General features: G+C 43.1%; 1 protein-coding gene across 5 annotated transcripts in view; it reads right to left on the bottom strand.

The window, feature by feature from the left end:
- The window catches only part of AKAP7 (A-kinase anchoring protein 7), a 128,544-nt gene that overhangs the window by 69,151 nt on the left and 37,771 nt on the right, over window positions 1-21,622 (bottom strand). For all 5 annotated transcript variants that reach the window (XM_040965682.1, XM_040965683.1, XM_040965681.1 and 2 more), the window contains exon 6: window positions 11,332-11,444. In XM_040965682.1, coding sequence (XP_040821616.1) covers window positions 11,332-11,444 — 113 coding nt within the window. The remainder of the gene's footprint in view (window positions 1-11,331; window positions 11,445-21,622) is intronic.

The following is a 21,622-nucleotide window of genomic DNA, read 5'->3' as shown; positions in this document are numbered from 1 at the left end:
GTTTTCTTTTTCTTTCTTTCTTTGTTTATCTGGCTCTGTATCCCCATCCCTCTATCCTTCCCCAAGAAATTAATGTAAAAATATAAAATGGGAGTGGACATTCAGTGTACCTTTTAAGACACTGCTTGGATACTCGCCTTGGATATTTCATAGCCTAGTTTCAAGTCCTGGCCCCACTACTGATTCCAGCTTCCTGCTAAAATGCACCCTCAGGAGGCAGCAGGTGATGCATGAAGTACTGAGGCTCCTCCTACCCTAGTGGAAGATCCAGATTACACTTCCAAATCCCACCTCTGGCCTGTTGCAGGTGTTTGGGGACTCAACCAAGGATGGCACCTTCCTGTCTCGTTGTATTGAGTTGAGTGTGTAGGTTTCTCAAATTAAACAAAAATAAACTAATTGAAAAGCTTTTAAACTAATACACATAGGTCTCTGCAGCTCTACTGTTCTGCCTCCCAGAGGGAAAGGAGTGTCATCAGCAATCATGACACCCAATGGCGGTTGGGTTCTCCCTCCTCTTCCCAAGATGGTGGCTCCTGAGCTTTTGCTCCTCGGGGATATTTCCATCCATTTCATGCTGTGTGAGCCCTAAAGTGAAAGCCCTCAACCCTTGCTCTAAGCCCATCAGCAAGCAGCTTCTCTCACAAGTCCTGTTGGTCCCACTGCCTACACTCACACAGGATTTGGAACTTTAAAGCAGAAGAGGAGTCATTAAGACCAAGTTCCTCCTTCACTCTGAGCAAACAGAGGGAAGACGGAGGGAAGACGGGTTACCCAAATTATTTGAGACTAGATAACAGAGCTAAACAAAACAAACAAAAATAAATCAAACACCCTCAAATTCATTTCAGAGACTCAGCCAAGAAAAAATAGTTTTGGTGCTCTGCTCCTGAGTTAAGAAACAACATGACCATACAGAGAGCAAAATGTGAGCAGAAGACAAATTACGCTATTCCAATTTAAAAAAATCTGAAAAAAGGTGCTACCACAACAGATAAGCAGGTAAGTAGGCGGGCAGGGAGGTACACAGGTAGGTAGAGGCAGGCAACAGCAACAGGTGAGGAAGATAACATCAGCAGGTCTCAGCCGAGAAAGAGTACACAGGGAGGCTAGGGTTCAGTCCACCTAGTATAAAAATGTTCATTTCAGTCTTGGTTCTGAATATCCAATCACCATTGTAGGCTCTGAGATTTCCCCCTAACGGAACTATCAGAACAGGATTTTCTTTTTTAGCTTTATTTTTTAATTTTTTTTTTAGTTTTTTAGTTTTATTTTTAATTAATTCATCTTAAAAACAGAGTGGGAGATAAGGAGTGGAGGGAGTTTTGGTGCACTTCCCCAAATGCCTATAATATCCATAGTTCAGGCTAGACCAAAGACAGGAGCCCAGAACTCATTCTGGATCTCTAAAATGGGTGGAGGAACTTGAGTCTTTGAGTCATCCTTTACTGCATTCCAGAGCACATATTAGGAAAATTAGATTGGATGTTGAAGTGGGACTCGCTCAAACCAGGTGCCCTACCATGAGAAACAGGTATCCCAAGTGGCAATTAAGAATTTTCACCCATCCTCTCCTTTCTGCTTCCTATTACCATTCCCATTTAACGAATACCCTATATCCTCTTCCTGCTTCTTTTTAATATCATCAACACATGGTCCCACAACCAGCCCTTTCCCACCACTGTGAGCATATCACATGGTGCTGTCAAAATCAACCCAAGTAAAAATAATAGCTAGCAATTTTCAAAAAAGAACATTTCTATCACACTAAATAAAGAGTTCTCGTTGTTTGACATTTTAAAACTGCTATGAGAAATACATATTAATTAACAAAATCTCTGTTAATTTAAACGCTAAACTAGTAATTAAAAGATTTATAAATCAGGGAAGATATCTAAGAAGCTCAGGAAAAATTTACACTTAAAAACCTCTAATCTCTCAATGCATGATCAGTTACTTCCCAAGGAATCTAGGTCTGCAGTGATTTGAAACTGGTCTTCTTCTGCCACCAAGTGTTAGCACACACTCCTAACTCGCCAGGTTTTTGCAATATTTAAATCACACAAGTACACACTCACTCAAACAAGAAATATAAATCCAAAAGAATCGATAGGAAAAGCATGAGGCAAACAGTGGCAGATGAGCCATGTCTAACCGGTATATTCTAAGACAACTATACAAATAACTTGAACTTCAGGAGCTATTTCAGATATTCAGCAATTCAGTAACAGTTTCTGATGCCCCACCTACTTCATGAAAAAGATAATAAAGCACAGTAGTCACCAGAGTAGCTTTAAAAATATAACTCCTTTCAATATTTTCTTATGCAACATACATGCTGAAATTTCATGAAATACAGAATGCGCTAAATGGACACACACATTGGTGTGAGAAAAACAAATTGACAGGAAAAACTTCATGTTCCCCAGAATCTGTCCTTATCCTGGACTTCCCCAGCTAGGGAACCATGATACTAGGCTATAGCAGACAGAGTTCTACATCAGGAAACCTAAGAGTTTCCATATTTTCAAAATCCAAAACCCAAACCTTTTGAAACCTTATTGTGTGTTTGGTCACTCCTAAGGCATGCATACTCTGACTTGCAACTGGTGCCTCCCAGGAGACAGCAGCCCAGAGGCTCAGGTACTTCTACACTGACACAGAACATCACCAGCAAATCCTCACACTAGATCTTCACCATCAGGCCAAGGGGAAAAAATCTGTGCCCTGCTCCAGATGTCTGTCCACCCTTGGTGGACAATGAGATGTTTCACCTTCAAAATGGAGGAGGGCAGAGCTTGGTGTGGTGGCTTGGCATGCTAATCCTCTACGTGTAAATCAGCTCTGACCATACCAGCCATTTGGGAAGTGAACCAGCAGATGAAAGATTCCTCTCCTTGTGTCTCTGCTCCCACTCTCTGTAACTCACTTTCAAGTAAAATAAATCTTTTAAAAAAATGAAATAGGGCTCCTATTTTAATCTGGTCTCTCTTTTTTAGATTAGCATGGATAATAGCTTTTCAGGTCATTTAAAATAATTAGGACATTTAAAAATGAAAACTGGAGTTCAGCCTCAGGGTTTGTGTGGTATGAGCTTCCAGCAGCGAGGGAGCTGCTGGAGGTACCTGAACAAAGTTGGACTCAACACTTGGGGCCCTGGCCATAGACACTGCTAATTAGCGGTAAGTGAGCCCTGGGCTTGCCTAGGCCCCACAGGTTTCCCCCCTCATGGAAAGTATGCCTTGAGGGAACCTCTCCAGAACTGGGATAGGCCCCTGGCTCCACCTCACTCTCACCACCTTGTGGTGGGACAGGCCTAGGGGGAGTTCAGCTGCAGAGCTTTGGTGGTGAGAGCTTCCTGCAGTGTTGCAGCTGCTGGGGTACCTGAGCAGGTGGGACTCTGCTTGGGGCCCTGGCCACGGCCACTGCTGACACGTGGAGAGCAAGTTCTGGGCTTTGGGCGACCAGTGCTCCAAGTGGCACCAGGCTCCACTCACTGGCCACCCCGTGGTGAGCTCGAGGGTCCTGGGGGTATGTAATTGCTGCCTAGTGACATCCATGGATAAGGCCACTGTGTGAGGTATGAATCCTGTGTTATTCCCAGCAACAGGGTCACTGTACTTGCAGGTAAGCGAGAGGAATGAGACCTGGTGGTTTAGAGGAGACAGACTGGAAAATCTGTATGGGTCAGACTGATTCACCAGACCACATGGGAGTTCTGAGATGGGCTGTTAGCACAGAAAATCGCTGACCGCCGCACTCCAGCCCACACAAAAGCTATGGCTATGGCTGGGCCCAACCCTATGGAAACACAAGTCCCGCTGGTTAGCTTAAGAGTTGGGGTGGTGCATGGAATGGAAGAAGCCCAAATCCTCCCTCGCAGGATCCGATGGAACAACAGCCAGGAGCCCTGAGCAGACCACAGAAACAGAACAGTAAACTTCCTTCGGGACTAGGGAGAGGAGCTTTCTCTGGTCCTTACTTAGTTCCAACTTTGGATTCCCACCCTCTCTTGCAATGACCATCAGTGTCGCTCTGAAGGCCCCCACCCCAAAACAAAGCAACCAAAAAAAATTGGGATAGACAGAGAACAACAAGGAAAGCTTAGAACCAGACAGGAAATGGTCAGTGTGGACTCACATACACCTTACTAGGTAAGACACAAAGATTAGTTACTCCTCACCCCTCCTAAAACTGTTCTGCACCTCAACTGTTGACATATGCCTTGTTAGAGTTATAAGCCAGTTTAGACTATCCTAAAATCTGCCAAGCTCAGCAAAATTATGCTTCAACACTATAAACTGCTAAATACTAAAATGAAAATAGAAACAAGACAACTGAATAGTACCCTATAGCCATTTTAAGGTGGATAGCAGCCAGTTCTGTATATAAACTAAAATTGAAATGTCAATGAAGTAGTCACAGGATGTGGTTAAGAACTTGCATTTCTAACATACTGGTCATTCAATACCTTGTCAATTAATTCCATAATGTTGTAAATTGTTGTTGATGTTTAGTTGTGGCTTTTAATTGATCGGGATGATATTCTGCCAGCTCTACCTTCAGACCAGAGATGGTCTCTCCAAGAAACCACTGAATTTATCTGGACAATAAGATGCTGGACTCGGGCCCGGCATGGTGGAGCAGTGGTTAAGGTCCTCGCCTTGCATGCCCGGGATCCCATATGGGCACCGGTTCTTAAACCTGGCAGCCCTTCTTCCCTTCCAGCTCCCTGCCTGTGGCCTGGGAAAGCAGTCGAGGACGGCCCAAGGCTTTGGGACCCTGCACCCACATGGGAGACCCGGAGAAGTCTCCTGGCTTCAGATCGGCATAGCATCAACCATTGTGCTCACTTGGGGAGTGAATCATTGGACGGAAGATCTTCCTCTCTATTTCTCCTCTCTGTATATCCGCCTTTCCAATAAAAATAAAAATAAATCTTTAAAAAAAAAGATGCTGGAGTCTATGCTTGGTATATGCTTGCAAAGAACATTGACTGTATTTGAACTGTGATACTGCAACAAGGTGGAGGAATCCACCATGGCGGAAGGGCACGGGGAGGGGTTGGGGGAATCCCAGAGCCTATGAAACTGTGTTACATAAAGCAATGTAGTTAATAAAAAAAAAAAAGAGTTGGGGTGGGCTGAACAAGGAGTGACCAGGGAATCTGCCAACACTCATGGGTACTGGGACTGAGAATAGGCTGGGCAAGTCCAGGCTGGCGCACCCACATGTGCATCATAAAACAGGGTGAGGCCAGGCCGCAACATCCTCCAGCTCATAAAAGCGGATGACAAAGCCAAGACAGAGGGGTAGGCTATGCCAGGCAAGTGCATAGCACCCACTGGCACGTGTGGGATCTGGTCAGAGAGTAGGCAGAGTGGAGGAACCTGAGAAACTCCCCTAGTAGGTCATAGCTCCTGCTGGTGAGCACATAGTCAGGCCTGGGAGTTGGACAGCCTAGGCAGGGTAATTTCAACCATTGGCTAATATGTGAGTTGGTTTTAGAGAGGGCAGACTGGGCAGGACCAAGCAAACCTTAGCTCACCAGCAAGAGCAGAAACCAGACTGGAGCACAGGTCAAGCTGGGCTAGGCTGTCATACCTAACAGTTTGCGTGAGCCTGGGATGAGAGCAGACCTAGCAGGGCCAGGTACCAGCACCCACCAGCTAGTGGTGAGACTGGGGCAGGCCGGGTCAGGCCAGATTACAGCAACCAAAGGCAAAGGTCATAATAGGTGAGGGACTATGCCAAGCTGGGTCAGAGCAACCACTGCCACGTGCAACACTATAGCTGGAAAAAGACCTGGATGGGAAGCTAAGGAGATGCCCTATCTGGGTTGTGGTTCCCACTAGTAAGTGCGGCTGCTGGAATAGGAGCCACATTCTGGTCTGGACATGACTGCAGTGTCCCTTGGCACAAGTGTGCACTGGGGATGAGTACGCTTCACCACGCTAGACCTCAGCACCCACTGAACCAGTCTGCTGTCCATACTGGCAAGTATGGGAACCAGTGCAGGGGGTAGGCCTGGTGGGAATTATTGCGGGTCGCTCTGACTAGGCTGCAGCTCCCACTGGTTTGCATGAGGGCCGAGTGTGTAGTGGGCAAGATCGAGTTGGGTTCCTACACCCATTGGTTTGTGTAGAAGACAGGGCTGGAGGCAGAACTGACCCAGCAATTGCAACCACCAGCACATGCATAGGCTGAGTGGGGCGACAGTCTCTGCTAGACTCTGCATTAGCAAACACACCCAAGAATCTGATCTGGGATCACCTCAGATAGCTTCTTTGGGAATTCCCCCAATAGAACTTCTGATCTCAGAACTCCAACCATGAAGAGAAGTGCAGGTTCCACAGTCTGACCGTGGAGTGCCTGTGTCAGAACTGGGCCTCCTTAGTGGCTTAGACAAAGCAGTGGACAGCATATCCAGGTGCTCGTGGAGGATATGGCAGTACATTGGAACCTGCAGAGGATACCTGGTACCACAACAGAAGATAGAGAACAAAACAAATCAAATCAACTAGCCCAGCCAAGTGTTGGCAGTGAAAATCTGGGCAAGTGGAGATGCTAAAGTGGACTATGTCAGCCAATGGATTCTGAAGAGATTTCATCATGCTTGGAATGGTGAGATTGGCAGCAATTCAGAACAGTTGAACTATCAAAACCACTTGAGCAGTGCCCTCGGAGCATGCCCCACATCAGGGACCCTGGGATGGTTGGGAGGGTGATGTGGCTTCTCTCTTTATCTCTCCCCTTTCCCCAGATACAGGAAGGAAAAAAGAGAATGTGCAAACAATTGTCTTACCCATTTCTCTGTAGCCCTTGACCTTTTGAGCTCTTTTTTTTTTAAAGATTTATTTTTTTATTTTTATTGGAAAGGAGGATATACAGAGAGGAGAGAAAGAGAGGAAGATCTTCCATCCGATTATTCACTCCCCCAAGTGAGCGCAACGGGCCGATGCTATGCCGATCCGAAGCCAGGAGCCTCTTCCAAGTCTCCAGCGCGGGTGCAGGGTCCCAAAGCCTTGGGCCGTCCTCGACTGCTTTCCCAGGCCACAAGCAGGGAGCTGGATGGGAAGAGGGGCTGCCAGGATAAGAACCGGTGCCCATATGGGATCCCGGGCATGCAAGGCGAGGACCTTAACCACTGCGCCACCATGCCGGGCCCGACCTTTTGAGCTCTTAATCAACTATGTAAAGATCATCAAAAGAAAAAAAAAAAAGAAAAAGAAATAAAAAATGAAAACTGAGCAGGCATTGGGAGAACCAGTTAAGATGCCACTTGGGGTGTCCACACCCTGTACTGGAATGTCTGCATCAAGATTTTGTTGCTCTACCTCATGCCAATGTGCACCCTCACAGGCACATGATGGCATGAGTAACTGGGGCATTGCCACCTACACAGAAGTTCAAGATTGAGTTCAGGACTTCTAGCTTCAGCCTTTCCAACCCTAGCTATTATGGACATATATTAAGTTAATTCCTCTCTCTCTCTCTCTCTCTTTGTCTCCCTTTCAAATACAGTGGAAGGAGACAGCTCAGCCCAGCCCACCCCAAGATCTAGCTCTTTTGTGCGCCAGCAACCTGCCCCTAGTCCCAGCTCTCATGCACATCAGTGGGTGCAGCAATCTTACAGAGGTGTCCCCAGAAAAATCATACCAGGCCCACCCACAGCCCCAGTATAACATGCCAGCTGTTGCTGCAGCCTAACCTGATGTGGTCCATCCCCAGCACCAAGACACACTGGTGATGCTAATGCCCAGCTAAAGTGGTCCATGCACAAGCAAAACTTTCCACTGGCTGGTGCTGTGGCACAGCCATTCCCAGGCCACCCCCAGTCCCAGTTTTCACCAGTGGGTGCTGCAGCCTAGTCTTCCACCCCAGCTCTCATGTGTGATAGCATATTCTATGACCTTGCCTGGCCTGGCCCACCTTGGCTTACGCTCTCATGCACACCAACAGGTGCTACATTCTAGTAGAGATATCCCCAAAGATCCTCAACAAGGTCCACCCCAACCCTGGTTTTTGAGTGTGCTAGAGGATGCTGTGGCTCAGCCCAACATGGCCCAAACCCTTGTTCCAACACTCAACAGCAAGTATTGCAGCCTAGCCTAGCCTAGTCTAGCCCGGGCCATTCCCAATTTCAGCTATCATTGGAAAGTGCTGTGGCCTAGTACCCTGCCCAGTTTTCACATATGCTGGTGCAGACTGCAGCCTTGGGCTGGCATGCCCCACCCTGGCTCTCACATACACTGACAGGCACTGTGGCCTGGCTTGGCTCAGGCCACCCCCAGCTCTGGCACTTGCTGACACATGCTGTGGCCTAGTCAGGCAACTCCAAAGAACCTCCTCCAGACTCACCCTCAACATATCTTTCAGCACCAGCTGGTGTTACATCCTAGCTTGTCTCAGTCGGTTCCTTACCCTGGCTCTCATGAATTTGGGCAGTAGCTTGGCCTGATCCAGGTAGGCCCTCTGGATTCTGACCTACCCCCATTGCCTGCAGGTGCAGTGACCGTGGAATCCCTTACAAGTCATTCCATACATGTCAACCATGCACCCAGACCCCCAGAGTGCATGAGGTCTGGCAGTAGCTAGGGCCCAAATCATATCAATAAATCTTATTATAAAATATTGAGAGAACTAAATCTGAGAAAGAAAATAGAGTCAGAAATGTGCACAAAAGTTGCAAAGAGATTGCAGAGTCACACAATTAGCAGTCATGTATTTCAAGCCATCTATATTGCAAACCACAAGTTACAAGAAAGTAAAACATGAAACCTATGTGTATGTATAAGCATGCTTCTTTCTCAAACTGGTTCTGACTTTTGCAGTAAATCTGCTGCATAAGGAAACTGGTGCAATTATCCACAGCAGGATCTAAGGGCACATATTGAAAATCAAAGGCCAAGATCCTACCCAGGTCTACCCTTATTCTCTGTGGAAAAGAATGGAAATCTGCAGCTTGCAGAAGTACCGAGTTGTAGTTTACTTCCAAATCAGAACTTAAGGCCTAGAATAGAATCAGTCCTTAAATGAAAAAGCAAGTATTATTATTTGGCTTTCTGAAAGGCAGTAATATTGTAACTTATTATCAAATGAGTAATCATCAACATATAAATAAAATGTAAACTGATTGTATAAATATTCAAGCAAGGGTAGTTTCTATCTTATTATTCTATGACCCAAAGTCCTGTGTGTCTGGCACACGGTAGGGACTCAATAAACATGGTCAAATTAACATAATTTGGAACAGAGAGTTCCTAAAAGAGAGAAATCAATTTGGGGAATTGGAGTTGGAAAGTGGAAGGAGGGAACATAAGATTAAGATAGACAGATTCTCAGATTCAGAGAAAACACATTTATGCAGCATGACACGGAATAAGAAAGATGTGAACTGAGAGTCTTTTAATGAAAGCTTTGCATAGCAATGTCACATGACAAAGTCCACGGTTAGCAAAGCCAAGCCCAAGGTCATGCCACATAAGAAAGTCAAAGCACAGGGAGGTGCACATTCTCAAGATTGCAAGTTCAAAGAGCTAGCATACCCAGAGGCATATTGTTATCTTTCTCCTCCCTCCTATGCCTCAGCAACCCCTTGATGGCCCTGAAGACACATCAGCATGAATGCTGACAACACTTTCCCCAAGAACAAAAGCTGCTGGGTGAGGCTCAGTTGGCAATCCTCTCTGCTTGGCAAGGAGGAATCCTTTGAACCACTGCCACCCCATCCACCCCCAACCCATCCCTATCTTGTCTCTCTTATCTAATTGCACATCACTTCCTGCTCAACCTTGTTCAAGCCATGCTGGCCACAGCAGAATCCAACAAGAAAGTGAACTCATTTAAACCAGTTAATCATTCTATGCCTCATACCCCTCTCCTATACAGTAATGGAGTCAATTCTGTGAACCTAGCTACCAAGGTATCATTTAAGTGCAATCTGAAAAAGGTGAAATGAAATTCCAACTTTAACATTCCTATGACAAGTATCCTTGGGTACTGTCATGTCAATGTTAATATTATAAAGACACAGAAACATTTTGAAGTGGGAATATTACCTGCACCACTGATTTGTCATTCTGAGATTAAGTTTGAAACCACTTGGAAGAAGACAATCCATTTGAAAGCAAAACAAGAAAGATAACGAGCAGAGAGGTAAATTTGAGTCTACAAATTAGATCAACTGTTATCATTCCAGATATCAAAATCTATTACTTATACAAAGTATTTGTACCTAAGATATTCTGGAATTGTGTCTGATACAGGCATTATTGAATTTTCACCATAGTTCTTTAAAAAAAAAAGAAAGAAACAACCACACAAAATTCATGTTTTAGGAAATCTTTAACAGTTTGGTTGAAAACTCATAACCATTGGATGTGAACCACACATTCTTAAAGCCCAGCAGACTTTCTGAAGACAGAAGCATTAGATCTACACCATGCTATTAACCAGCCTTAAGCGCAGCAGAGGACCATGGAGAGCAGGGAGAGAAGAGGAATCTGCAAACCCATTCCCAAATTCGGGTTGGCAGGAGCACACCATCAGTGTGATTAGACAAGCCCCTAGGCTGCAATGCGGCATAGCAAAAGGAGGTGCCCTTAGGATTCCAGGAGAAACGCTCATGAATCCAGGAGAAAGCTAAGAGTAAATCTAATTGTGAAGAAGGAAGGAGAGCCCAGGAAAAGCAACAGGTCACCTGGATATAGGGAAAGTCAAAATGCAGATTCCTCAGCCTGCCTGTTGACTCTCTCAGAGTACTTTTAAGTACATCAGAAGGTAGGATCCCTCAGTCATCCCCTTGTTTGGCCCCTGGTGCCCTTGCTCCAGTCCTCAATGCAGACAACTCATAGAAGCACAGGGTAGTCCTTTGAAAACCCTGAAGGAGCAATTTAGAGAGGAGGAATGATTACAAAGATTTTCCCACCTTGAAGACCCCCAGGTGCAGGGAGCAGCACTGTGCATACAGCCAGTAGAGGAAGCTATGACTAGTGGGATACGGACAACCAGAAGCCAAATCAACACTACACTGGACTCCGACACTGCCTCCTGCAGGCCACTTGAGGGGTGAAGCAGATCTGACAAGAGACTAGGTACTAGTGAAGGGTGGTCAGAGTAGGCAACTAATAACCAAAGGAGGGAAAGAGGCATGTATCTGTCCTGTTGTGAAGGCCCTTGAACCTCCTCAGCATCCCTAGGAACTGGACACAAATTCATTAGGAACCCCCAGGGAAACAGTGCTAGTACATCAAAAACTACGTGAAATGACATTCTTACCCCAACCACGCACACACACACCTATTCTGGTATCACAGGTAGTACACTCACATTCTTACGCAGCCATGGTGACTTTGACAACTTCATAAAGGTCAAGTGAGGCTTAAAACTTCGGTCATCTCCTACCTTGACACCTTTTTCATGAAATGTTCTTTTTGCAGTCTCTGAATAAAAGGAAAGAAATACAAAGTTGTTACTACAACACATAGTTGTCTTAACTTATGACAATTGAAGAAATAATTATTATATGATAAAGATTCATTTGCTTTTTTTACTTCCTTCCTAAGGTTTGCTTACTTATTTTAAAGACACAGCGATAGAAACTGAGGGAGAGAGCGAGATCTTCCATCTACTGGCTCACTCCCCAAATGCCCCCAAGAGTGAAAGTGAAGCCAGAAGCTCTCGGAACTGCATTCCTCCGTGCATTGGGCAGAGGCTCACGTACTTACAACATCGTCCCCTGCTTTCCCAGGCACATTAGCAGTGCCCTGGATCAGAAGGAGAGCTACCAAAATGCAAATTAGTTTCCCAGTATGAGATGCCAGTGTTGTATGCAGTGGCTTAATCCAATGCATATTACCAGCACCTAGATATTGGCTTCTAAAAATAAAAAGCTACAGTGTGCATAGTAACAAACACTATATGACAATTAAACCTCCAGTGGTTTCCAACATATGATGAATCACAAAAAAGTGATCCCTTTAAAAGGGAGCATCTGGGCCCAGTGGGATGGCAGAGCGGCTAAATCCTCACCTTGCATGCACCGTGATCCCATATGGGCACTGGTTCTTGTGCTGGCTGCTCCACTTTCCATCCAGCTCTCTGCTTCTAGCCTGGGAAAGCAAACCTGTGGACCCTGCATCAACATGGGAGACCTGGAAGAAGCTCCCGGCTCCTGGCTTCAGATCGGCTCAGCTCCAGCCATTGCAGCCACTTGGGCAGTGAACCAGCAAATGGAAGACCTTTCTGTCTCTCCTTCTTTCTGTGAATATGTCTCTCAAATAAAAATAAACAAATCTTCAAAATAAATGAAAAGAACGCATCTAACAAAGAATTTTTAGGTTAATAAGATGCTGATTTACACCAAATATTCCAGTGGTTCCCACATGAATAAAAGGGAGTAGCTTTGCTGTACTGCTCCATATCTAAAATGTGCACTTCTGAGCCAACTGCAGTAATAAGAACACTAAGAAACAGGAAGCAAGCAAGCAAGGGGAGCCCTCTGCTTGCCCCAGCTTACATCCTTGAGCGCCCAAGCCCCTACACTAGGAGGAGCAAACCCAGATGGAGCTCAAGCACCACCATGAGGAAAGAGCTGAAAGTGAGAGAGACCAAGGTAACCGGAGCTAATAGGACAAAACACCTAAGAAGTGAGACCTGGACCTAGAGAAAATTCCACAGATCTGGAAAAGGTCCCCTAACATGGGGGCAGAACGTGCAGCCGATGAGCCTTACAAGACCAGTAAAATCATTTGGTCTGTCCCTATTAAGGCAACTGCAGGTAGGAGACTCAAAATTCAGTAAATCTGTAGTAGGCTAATAATCAATAACTTTGTGTGTCTCCTAAGCAATATTACAAATATTCAAATAATATTTGGCAGACAAAAACATTCTCTATCTCTGGCAGAATACTAACTGAATTCTAATCACTGCATGTAAATGAGGAAACTACCAGAAGTGACTGGGAAACACTGAAAAGGATTGAAAAGTACCCAGTGCTATTTCAAGTTAAAAATGTATCCTGAAAAACCTCAAGATTCATGAGATATTGCAGAAACAGTCTTGCATCAGTACTGAGGAATAATGAGCTCAGGACTAGCACTGCTCTCATGACACCTAACAGATCTTAGAAGAAAGATCCAAAGGGGTGGCAGGTGCATGAAGTGGGGGTGAACGGGTTTCAGGTACAAATTATATCTGAAAACAATGTCCAAAATATTTACACAAATATAAAACCATCTAGGATCCAACAAGTTAAATATTTTAACATCTGGCATTTAATCAAAAATTACCAGACATACAAAGAAGCAAAATGATATGACCCATAATAAGGAGATAAGCCAATTAGTTAAAAATGGACCAAGAGAAGGACCCTGCACCCACCCACGTGGCAAACCCAGAAGAAGCTCCTGCCTCCTGCTTCCTGCCTCCTGGCTTCAGATCGGCTCAGCTTTGGTCATTGCAGCCATTTGGGGAATGAACCAGAGGACAAAAGAGTTTTTTTTTTTTTCTGTAAAACTGCCTTTCCAATAAAGATAAATAAATCCTTAGAAGAATTACAATTCCTTATCTTTACAAAGTAGAGATATCTAAGCTAAAGAAAAAACCAAAATGAAACTTCCAGGGATGAAAACTGCAATGTCTGAGAAAAATAACTAGATAGAAATTAAATTATGGATTAGACACTGCAAAACAAAAGATTACTATACATGAAAACATAGCAATAAGAACTACCAACAAATAAAAAGCGAACAAAGAAAGGAAAGGAAAAAAAAAAAAACAGAACTTCAGAGAACAGCAGGTCAACTGCAAGTTGCTCAAAGTATATACAGCTGGAGTTGCTGAAAACAGAGCAACCACAGGCAAAACGCAAAGTAATCCGAGTAGTAGCCATTAGCATTTAAACTACACAAGCATTTGGACCATAGAATCCAATTAAAAGAAAAATACACAGAATAAAAGGACTGGCACATAAAATGTTACGTAGAAGATATTTACTAAAGTACTGTCTGAGTTAGCATAAACTGTAAAACAAAATAATAAGGAAAATAAGTTAAAAACCTTCAACAGAAATAGATTAATCAGTATGTGACATATTAAGGACTATCACATAGCTAATAAAAGGGGCTAATTACAGCTCCTTTTTTTCATTATTTTTATTGTTTTCCATGATATATTTTGGTACGTATAGGGATTCCCTCTCCTTTCCTCCTCTCCATGTTCCCCTCCTATCATTTCCCCCCATATGATTACAGTGGTATACTCCTTTATAACAGTTACATTAACATTCTACTGTTTATTACGGCATTGTACAGCTATGTTTATAGACCTATTAAGCCAACAGAAAGAGGAGATATGGAGCTGGCATTGTGGCATAGTGGATAAAGCCACTGCCTGGAACAGCAGCATCCCACATAGGCACTGATTTGTGTTCCAGCAGCCTCCATTTCCCATCCACCTCCCTGCCAATGGCCTGAAAAAAAAAGAGCAGAAGATGGCCTAAGTGTTTGGGTCCCTGCTATCTATTGTGAGAAGCTTGGAAAAAGATCCTGGATCCTGGGTTTGGCCTGACCCAGGGCCACCTACTATAGCAATCTGGGAATGATCACAGGATGAAAGATCTTTCTTCCTCTTCTCTTCTCTCCTCCCCTCTCCTCTCTCTCCCTCTGCCTCTCCTTTCTGATGCTCTTTCAAACAAACAAATAAATCTTAAGAGAGAAAAAAAAGAAGTTATATAGTTATTATAAATAAATAGCACATTACTATACATTCAAAGGGAAATAAAATCATTTGTATTTAGAATTTCACTGGCTAGAAAAATAGTGAAGAATTCCTTGTAATGAGGTAGAGGTTGGGCAGAGGCAGGGAAAAGTAGCAATGTCATATTTATCTGTATATTGAGCTGTAATAATAACCCCTAAGGTAATAGTTTAGAAAAAATTTAAAAAGCAAAATAATAAACTGGCAATGTATTAGCAAAATAGCATTGCTATAATTACACAGGCAGTACAGCAGAATACATAACTGGAAAGTTAAATTATTTGTTACATAATATGAAAAAGTCACACTGTTTAAAAACCATTGGTAAACAACTTTACATTTAATCTTTTTATCCAAAAACAGGCGGAGCCAGTAGTTTTAAGTCCATCTGAAAGAGGAAAAAAAAAAAACCTGAAGAACAGGTTAATGCTTAGGGTCACGGTCCTGGGTCCTGATATTAGCAACAAAGGAGGAAGAGGAGTTAAGGCAACCTAACTTCTATTCTAGCCCTACCTCACTTTACAGTCCTGGGGCTGAGAACTCAAAATTAAAGATGGCTTTAACACAGGACTAAAGTCAAAAGCACACTTCAGTTGTAACCAACAGCTCTGGAGATTACTAATGATGCACATAATTACAACAATAAATATCTGGACGAAAACAAAAATCAGTATCTCCATCCTGCTTGCAAATTTCTTGCACAATTTAAGATTTGCATTTATTTTTTCAAATGGGAACATAAAATGAAACAGATGTTGTGTCAACAAAACAATGATACATATTATTTTAAGAAAACCAAGGGTTTAACTGCAATGACAGGTCCACCCAAAAATATTTTAAATGGCATGAATATAATTCACAGAGAACAGCAGAGTTTCAATATTGAGATGCCAATACAAAGAAAAAATAAACTGACGCATTTTATTTAGTAGTGACATAACTGCAAGTGCTGGTGGTAGTGTCTGTCTTGAGGGGCCCACATGCTGGCCTGGCCCAGAGGATACAGAGCAGGGAGAGGCACATGCACCCACAGCTGGATCCTTTCTTGTTCCCATAAATGCTGACTTTCTGCAACTTGTGTGGCCTCTCAGATACTCCAAGATTTCATTCTAACATTCACCACAACACAGCAAGGCAGGCAGGAGCCCAAATGCGAAGAACAATGTTGCCCTTTTGCTACCCTTGGGCACACAGAAGCATCATGGGTCATTCAGTACAAAACCTAAAGTCCCTCCTTTCACATTCACTGACATTCTAGGAACATGGGGAAATCTGGAACACTCAGGAACGAAGCACTCTTGCTAGCCAACTCAACTGGATTTCTTTTGTTCACAAGATAATGGAGACAAGCTACCTCTTATTTGGCCTCTAATTCCCATCAGGGTCATGATCTGAATTTGTCCCACAAACTCATGGATTGGAAGGAATCCCCAGTGCAATAGTGTTGGGAGGTGTGGCCTATGGTGAGGAAAGGAGTGGCAAGTGTTTATATGATGAGGACTCTGACCTCATGAATGGATTAATGCCACCATATAAAGGACTTGCAAACACGCATTCACTCTCTTCTGCCAGGCAAGAACCCAGAGCTCGTCCCTTACTTGCCATTCTTCCTTACACCACCTGCAGGAACGGTAACAAAGCCCTTACCAGACGGTAGCACTTAAGCTTCCCAGTCTCCAAATGTGAAAAGTAAATTTCTCTTCTTTATATAATTTTTCATTGATTTATTTTTAAAAATTTTTATTAACATGGATCACTTGAACTTTTTATCAGACACTGTGTAATATTTCAACACAAATATACTGTGTAAATGAATGAAATCAGACAATAAACATTTCCTTTTTTTTTTTTTTAATCTTTCCATGATGTTGGGAACCTCTGAGCTCCTCTCTTCCAGTTCTTTCTTCAGTATTTAAACACATTATAGTGAATTATCAACACTAGATCCAATTACTTCTCCTTAACAATGTCCTTAACAATGTACCCATTATCAAACCTCCTCTTTCTGCCCTCCTCTCACCCTCCTAATCTCTAGTAGCCACCACTGTAAATTTAGATCAAATGTCTTCTGTGCAAAAACCATCCAGAGCTTTAATCTTTCCAGCCTCTACAATGGCAAAAAGTAAATGTCTGCACTTCATAAACTGCCCAGACCATAAATTACCACAGCAAAAAATAGACTTAAGAAACCCAGAAACTCTACCAGCATCAGACATAACAAGTTGTCAAAACTACACAACCTTGTAGTTTTGCTTTTGCTTCTGTGTTTCTACTCTCCTAAGAATTTGATTGCCGCTGCCTGGAAGACACTGGGCAAAGAACAAGAGACATAAAAACCCAAGAAGAGAAACTCTTAGCTGACACCTCAAATTTTAGCCCATCAATGCCAAGTTCTTGTCATGTAATTTTTGTTTTTCACTTTTTAACGAGAGGGAGACAGACAGAGCTCCCACTCACTGCTTCACTTCCCAGATGACCACAATGGCCAGGAACGAGCCAGCTAAAAAAAGAGAGGAGCTGGGGGCATAATCCAGGTCTCCTACATGAGTGGCAAGAACCCCATTAGTTGAGCCATCAGCACTGCCCTCTTAGCATCAACAGGAAGCTGCAGTCAGGTGCAGGACCAAGAACCAAGCTCAAGTACACCAATACAGGATTTGGGCATCTTCACCAGTTTTTTTGACTACTAGGCCAAACAGCTGGCCATTTGAAAAAAAAAAAAAATTAGCGTTTACTTAAGGCAAATAAGTGTTAAACATGACATTTCAATAATGTTTTGCAAATTTGGATCATGTCCTAAAAGCTCTTCCCTGATGGTCACTGCGCCCAATTAGCTTTTCTTCACTAATCTACGATAATAAAGAAATTTAGGCAATATGCCAGTAAAAGCCAAGAAAAATCCCAGTTCTTAGTTGCAAGTAACAGATGGCAATTTTGGCTGAGCTGAGCAGAGAAGGATTGTACATAAGACATAAGAAGAGCCAAAGCACCAGGCTGGAAGGCCACAAACCTAAGGAGGTACCCAACATTCTGGCACAGTCCAACCCAGGATCACAGCACCCCATCATGAGGTGCAATAACTGACACTTCTAAACCGAAAGAGCTGCTTTGGATAATAGCAACCACCACTGATGTACAATTTACTCCCAAAAATAAGGTTTGCACAGTTCTTTCACTCCGCTGTTCAAGTGACTAGCTTCTGACTCAAAGTACGTATTGAATCTAGGTCATATGCCCATGTCCTGGCAGAAAGGGAGTCTGTGAAATACATAAGTGACATGGGAAATAATATGAACCAGTTTTGGTGCAGGGTCCCAAAGCCTCGGGCCGTCCTCGATTGCTTTCCCAGGCCACAGGCAGGGAGCTGGATGGGAAGCAGGGCTGCCAGGATAGAACCGGCGGCCATATGGGATCCCGGGTGTGCAAGGCGAGGACCTTAACCACTGCACCACCACGCCGGGCCCTAATCACCATGATTTACCTCTTACAGCTGAATATGAAAGTGTATGAAGAACAATTTTTCTAAAACTCGGGAGACTTCACATATAAAGAACACTGAAGTAAATACTTTGGTAAAGAAACAATGCTTTTGGGACTAGTTTTGGAGCACCATAGGTTAAGCCACAATCTGTAACACAGGCATCTAATAAACAGGTGCACAAAGACAAACAGCATGTGATCCTATGTAGAATTTATTTGTTTATCTATCTATCTATCTATCTATCTATCTATCTATCTATCTATCTTGGAAAGGCAGATTAGATTTATGTAGAGAAGGATACAGAAATATCTTCCTCCACTGGTTCACTCCCCAAATGACTGCAACAACCAGAGCTGAGCCAGTTCAAAATCAGAAGCCAGGGTACAGGGTCCCAAGACTTTGGGCAGTCCTCTACTGCTTCTTCCAGTCACAAGCAGGAAGCTGGGTGGGAGGTAGAGCAGTCGGGACATGATGAGCACCAATATGGGATCCTGGTGCTTACAAGGTGAGCATTTAGCCATTGAGCCCAATATATAGAATCTAAACAACTGAATCTAATACAGCAGAAAAATAGTTACGAATGACTGAGGAGAGGGAGGGAAGAGGGAGGTAGGTCAGTGGATCTGATGCTACAGTTGGACAGGAAGGATAAGTTCTGTGATTCCACAGCACAGTCAAATGAATACAACTAATAATGCATTGTATTTCTTCTCAGAGGACAGATGTATGAATATACTCACCATAGAGAAGTGATAAAAAAAAATGCTAAAAACAATATGGGTGCTGGTTTGAATCCTGGCTGTTCCACTTCTGATCCAGAAAACATAAAGCACCATCCATGAAAGTTTTATTGTGTAAGGGCAGAACAGAACCAAAGCCACAGAGAACTGAGTGAACCTGCACAGCATCTAGGGTTTCATTGCTTTAGGGACCTGGTGAAATGACTGGTCTTCTTCTACAAGAAGCTGTGATTGTAGGTCAACAATGTAGGTCTCCGCTAAGGCAAAAAGACACTTTGAGAATGTTTAAGGAATCCAGCTGCAAACTTACAGTGTGATAGTGTAGCACAACAACCGAGTGCACAGATTCTGCCATCAGACTCCCCAGACTAGCGTACTGGCTCTACCACTGAGCCTCTGTGCCTCACTTTCCCTTACCTGCTGAATGAGGGTTCAGATAATGACTCTGAGACTCATGAGTTTGTTGAGACTGAATGAATTAGTATTTACAAGATAATTAAACATTTGGAACAAAGTGCTATGAAGCATTTGATTGAAAAAATCAAATAAATAGGAGAGGCACGTGGCACAACAGTGATATCATCACATGGGATGCCTTCACCCATATCACACTGCCAGCTCAAGCCCTGGCAACTCCAGTTTGATTTCTTCTTTAATTTTATTGGTTTACTTGAAAACAAGAGCAGAAGAGTGAGAGAGAGAGACTTTCCATCTGCTGGTTCACTCCTATGACCATAAGGCCCAGAGCTGGGTACATCACTTATGATCCAGCATACTACTAATATGCACCCTGACAGGCAGCAGAGAATGGATCAAGTACTTTGGTCACTAACACCATTTGGGAGACTCCAGTTGTGTTCTTAGGTCCTTGTTTGAACCTGATCCAGGCCTGATTGTTGAAGGAATTTAGGGAGAAAGCCACTAACTGAAACATCTTCACCCATCCTTTTGCCTCTTTCTCTGCCTTTCTTTCAAATAAAATGAGAATAACTTAATAAAACCCAATGGAAAAAGTTACAAGAGAGGTGCGGTGAGAAGGAAAGGGAAGAACAAGGACACAAGCAAACAGCAACAAGGGAGGAGTCCCAGGCTCTGAGCAAAGCACAGCCAAGCTTAGATGTTTCTGAAGACAGTCCAGGCCAACTGTTAAGGAAAGTGTTATCAGGCTGCAGGGACATCTACCAGCTTGTGGTGTCCAGAAATCCATGACTTAGCAACAGAGCAGCCTGGAAGAGCCCAAGGTAACCAAACACAAAAGAAGTTCTGCACAAGGAACAGAAAACTCAGGGTATATTCACCAGTTGTGGGTGAAAGAAGTGCCGAAATAAGATAAAGTAAAATGTTTAAATGAACAGCCTAAAAAATTTTCTATTTCTTTCCCTGAAATAAATGTACTTGAAATCTTTTATCATGTTAACCAAGGATATTTTCCTCATTTTGAAAAAACAATTCACATGGACCATTATAATACTAGCAGGCAAAATTTTTAACCATCATAATCTAATAACTTTCTTTAAAATCACATTGAGCTAAAAAAATGAATAAAATCGCATATCTATTTCTATGCAAAAAGCCTTTCAATGTAATTTCATCATTGTAATATGTGGAGAAGTGCCATATAAATGCATGATTTTCTGTATCTTCATAATTCTATGAACTTTAAGAGCAGACTAAGAAAGGAAAAAGTTGCATTTTTATTCTGGAAAAACATCATCAAGGTCAAGGTAGAAATCTGAGATCATGCACATCTCTGATGCCACCACCTGCTCCCTGGAGTGGCACTGTCATAAATCCATGTGCACATGCAGTGAATCAGTGGGCCTGGCCTCTTCTTCCCACCAGCATGTACCTAAAATAATTTTTCAGGCACCCCAACTGGATCCAGAATTCAAGTTACGACAGTGTAGGAGAAGAGAAATATCTTTTTCTCAACCATCCTATGAACTTCACCCAAAAACTTGTTACAAAAAAAAAAGATGAAAAAAGGAAAACATACATGTACTATGAACTGTAACAGTTACACAACATAAAAGCCTTCATATGGACACAGACCCAGAGAAACAGGCAAGCCTGCATATTTCTGTGTTAGCCTTATTGATCAAATCACGGATGAGAAGTATGATTTGATATAAAGGTAGGACCTAGTGGTAATAAATTGGGGGAAACGTATCAAGGTACGATTACTCAGCTTCTTCTGCACATCCTGACACATACCATCTTCCTCTCCTTGGGTGAAGGGAGGGCACCTTCTCCAAAGTGCAGCTTATGACCTGCTTCCAGGGAAGCTCAGAAAACCGCCCTGGGTTTTAGGGTCAGATTTTGGTGAGAGGAGCAGGAGGTCAAAGATCAATCTTCCTGCTTCGCTGTGTTCTCAAATTCCTTCAGCTTAATATATGTGAAAATTAGCATATCCTGTGCCCCATCGATTCAGACTCTACTAGTTCAAAATGTATAATAAGCTTTTTTCAATGTTACATATTAAAAACCAAAACTTGATTGTTTACTCAATACTATGTCAATTAATACCATAATATTGTATATTGTTGCTGATGTTATGTTGCGGCTTTTGATTGACTGGGTTTTTACTCTGTCGGCTCTACCTTCAGACCAGAGAAGGTCTCCCCAAAAAGCCATTGAACTT

This window comes from Ochotona curzoniae, unplaced genomic scaffold (assembly GCF_017591425.1).
Source record: "Ochotona curzoniae isolate NIBS_2020 unplaced genomic scaffold, NIBS_Ocur_1.0 scaffold_3890, whole genome shotgun sequence".
NCBI lineage: Eukaryota > Metazoa > Chordata > Mammalia > Lagomorpha > Ochotonidae > Ochotona > Ochotona curzoniae.
Note: the sequence above shows the minus strand (reverse complement) of the source record. Positions and strands in the feature narration are given on the sequence as shown.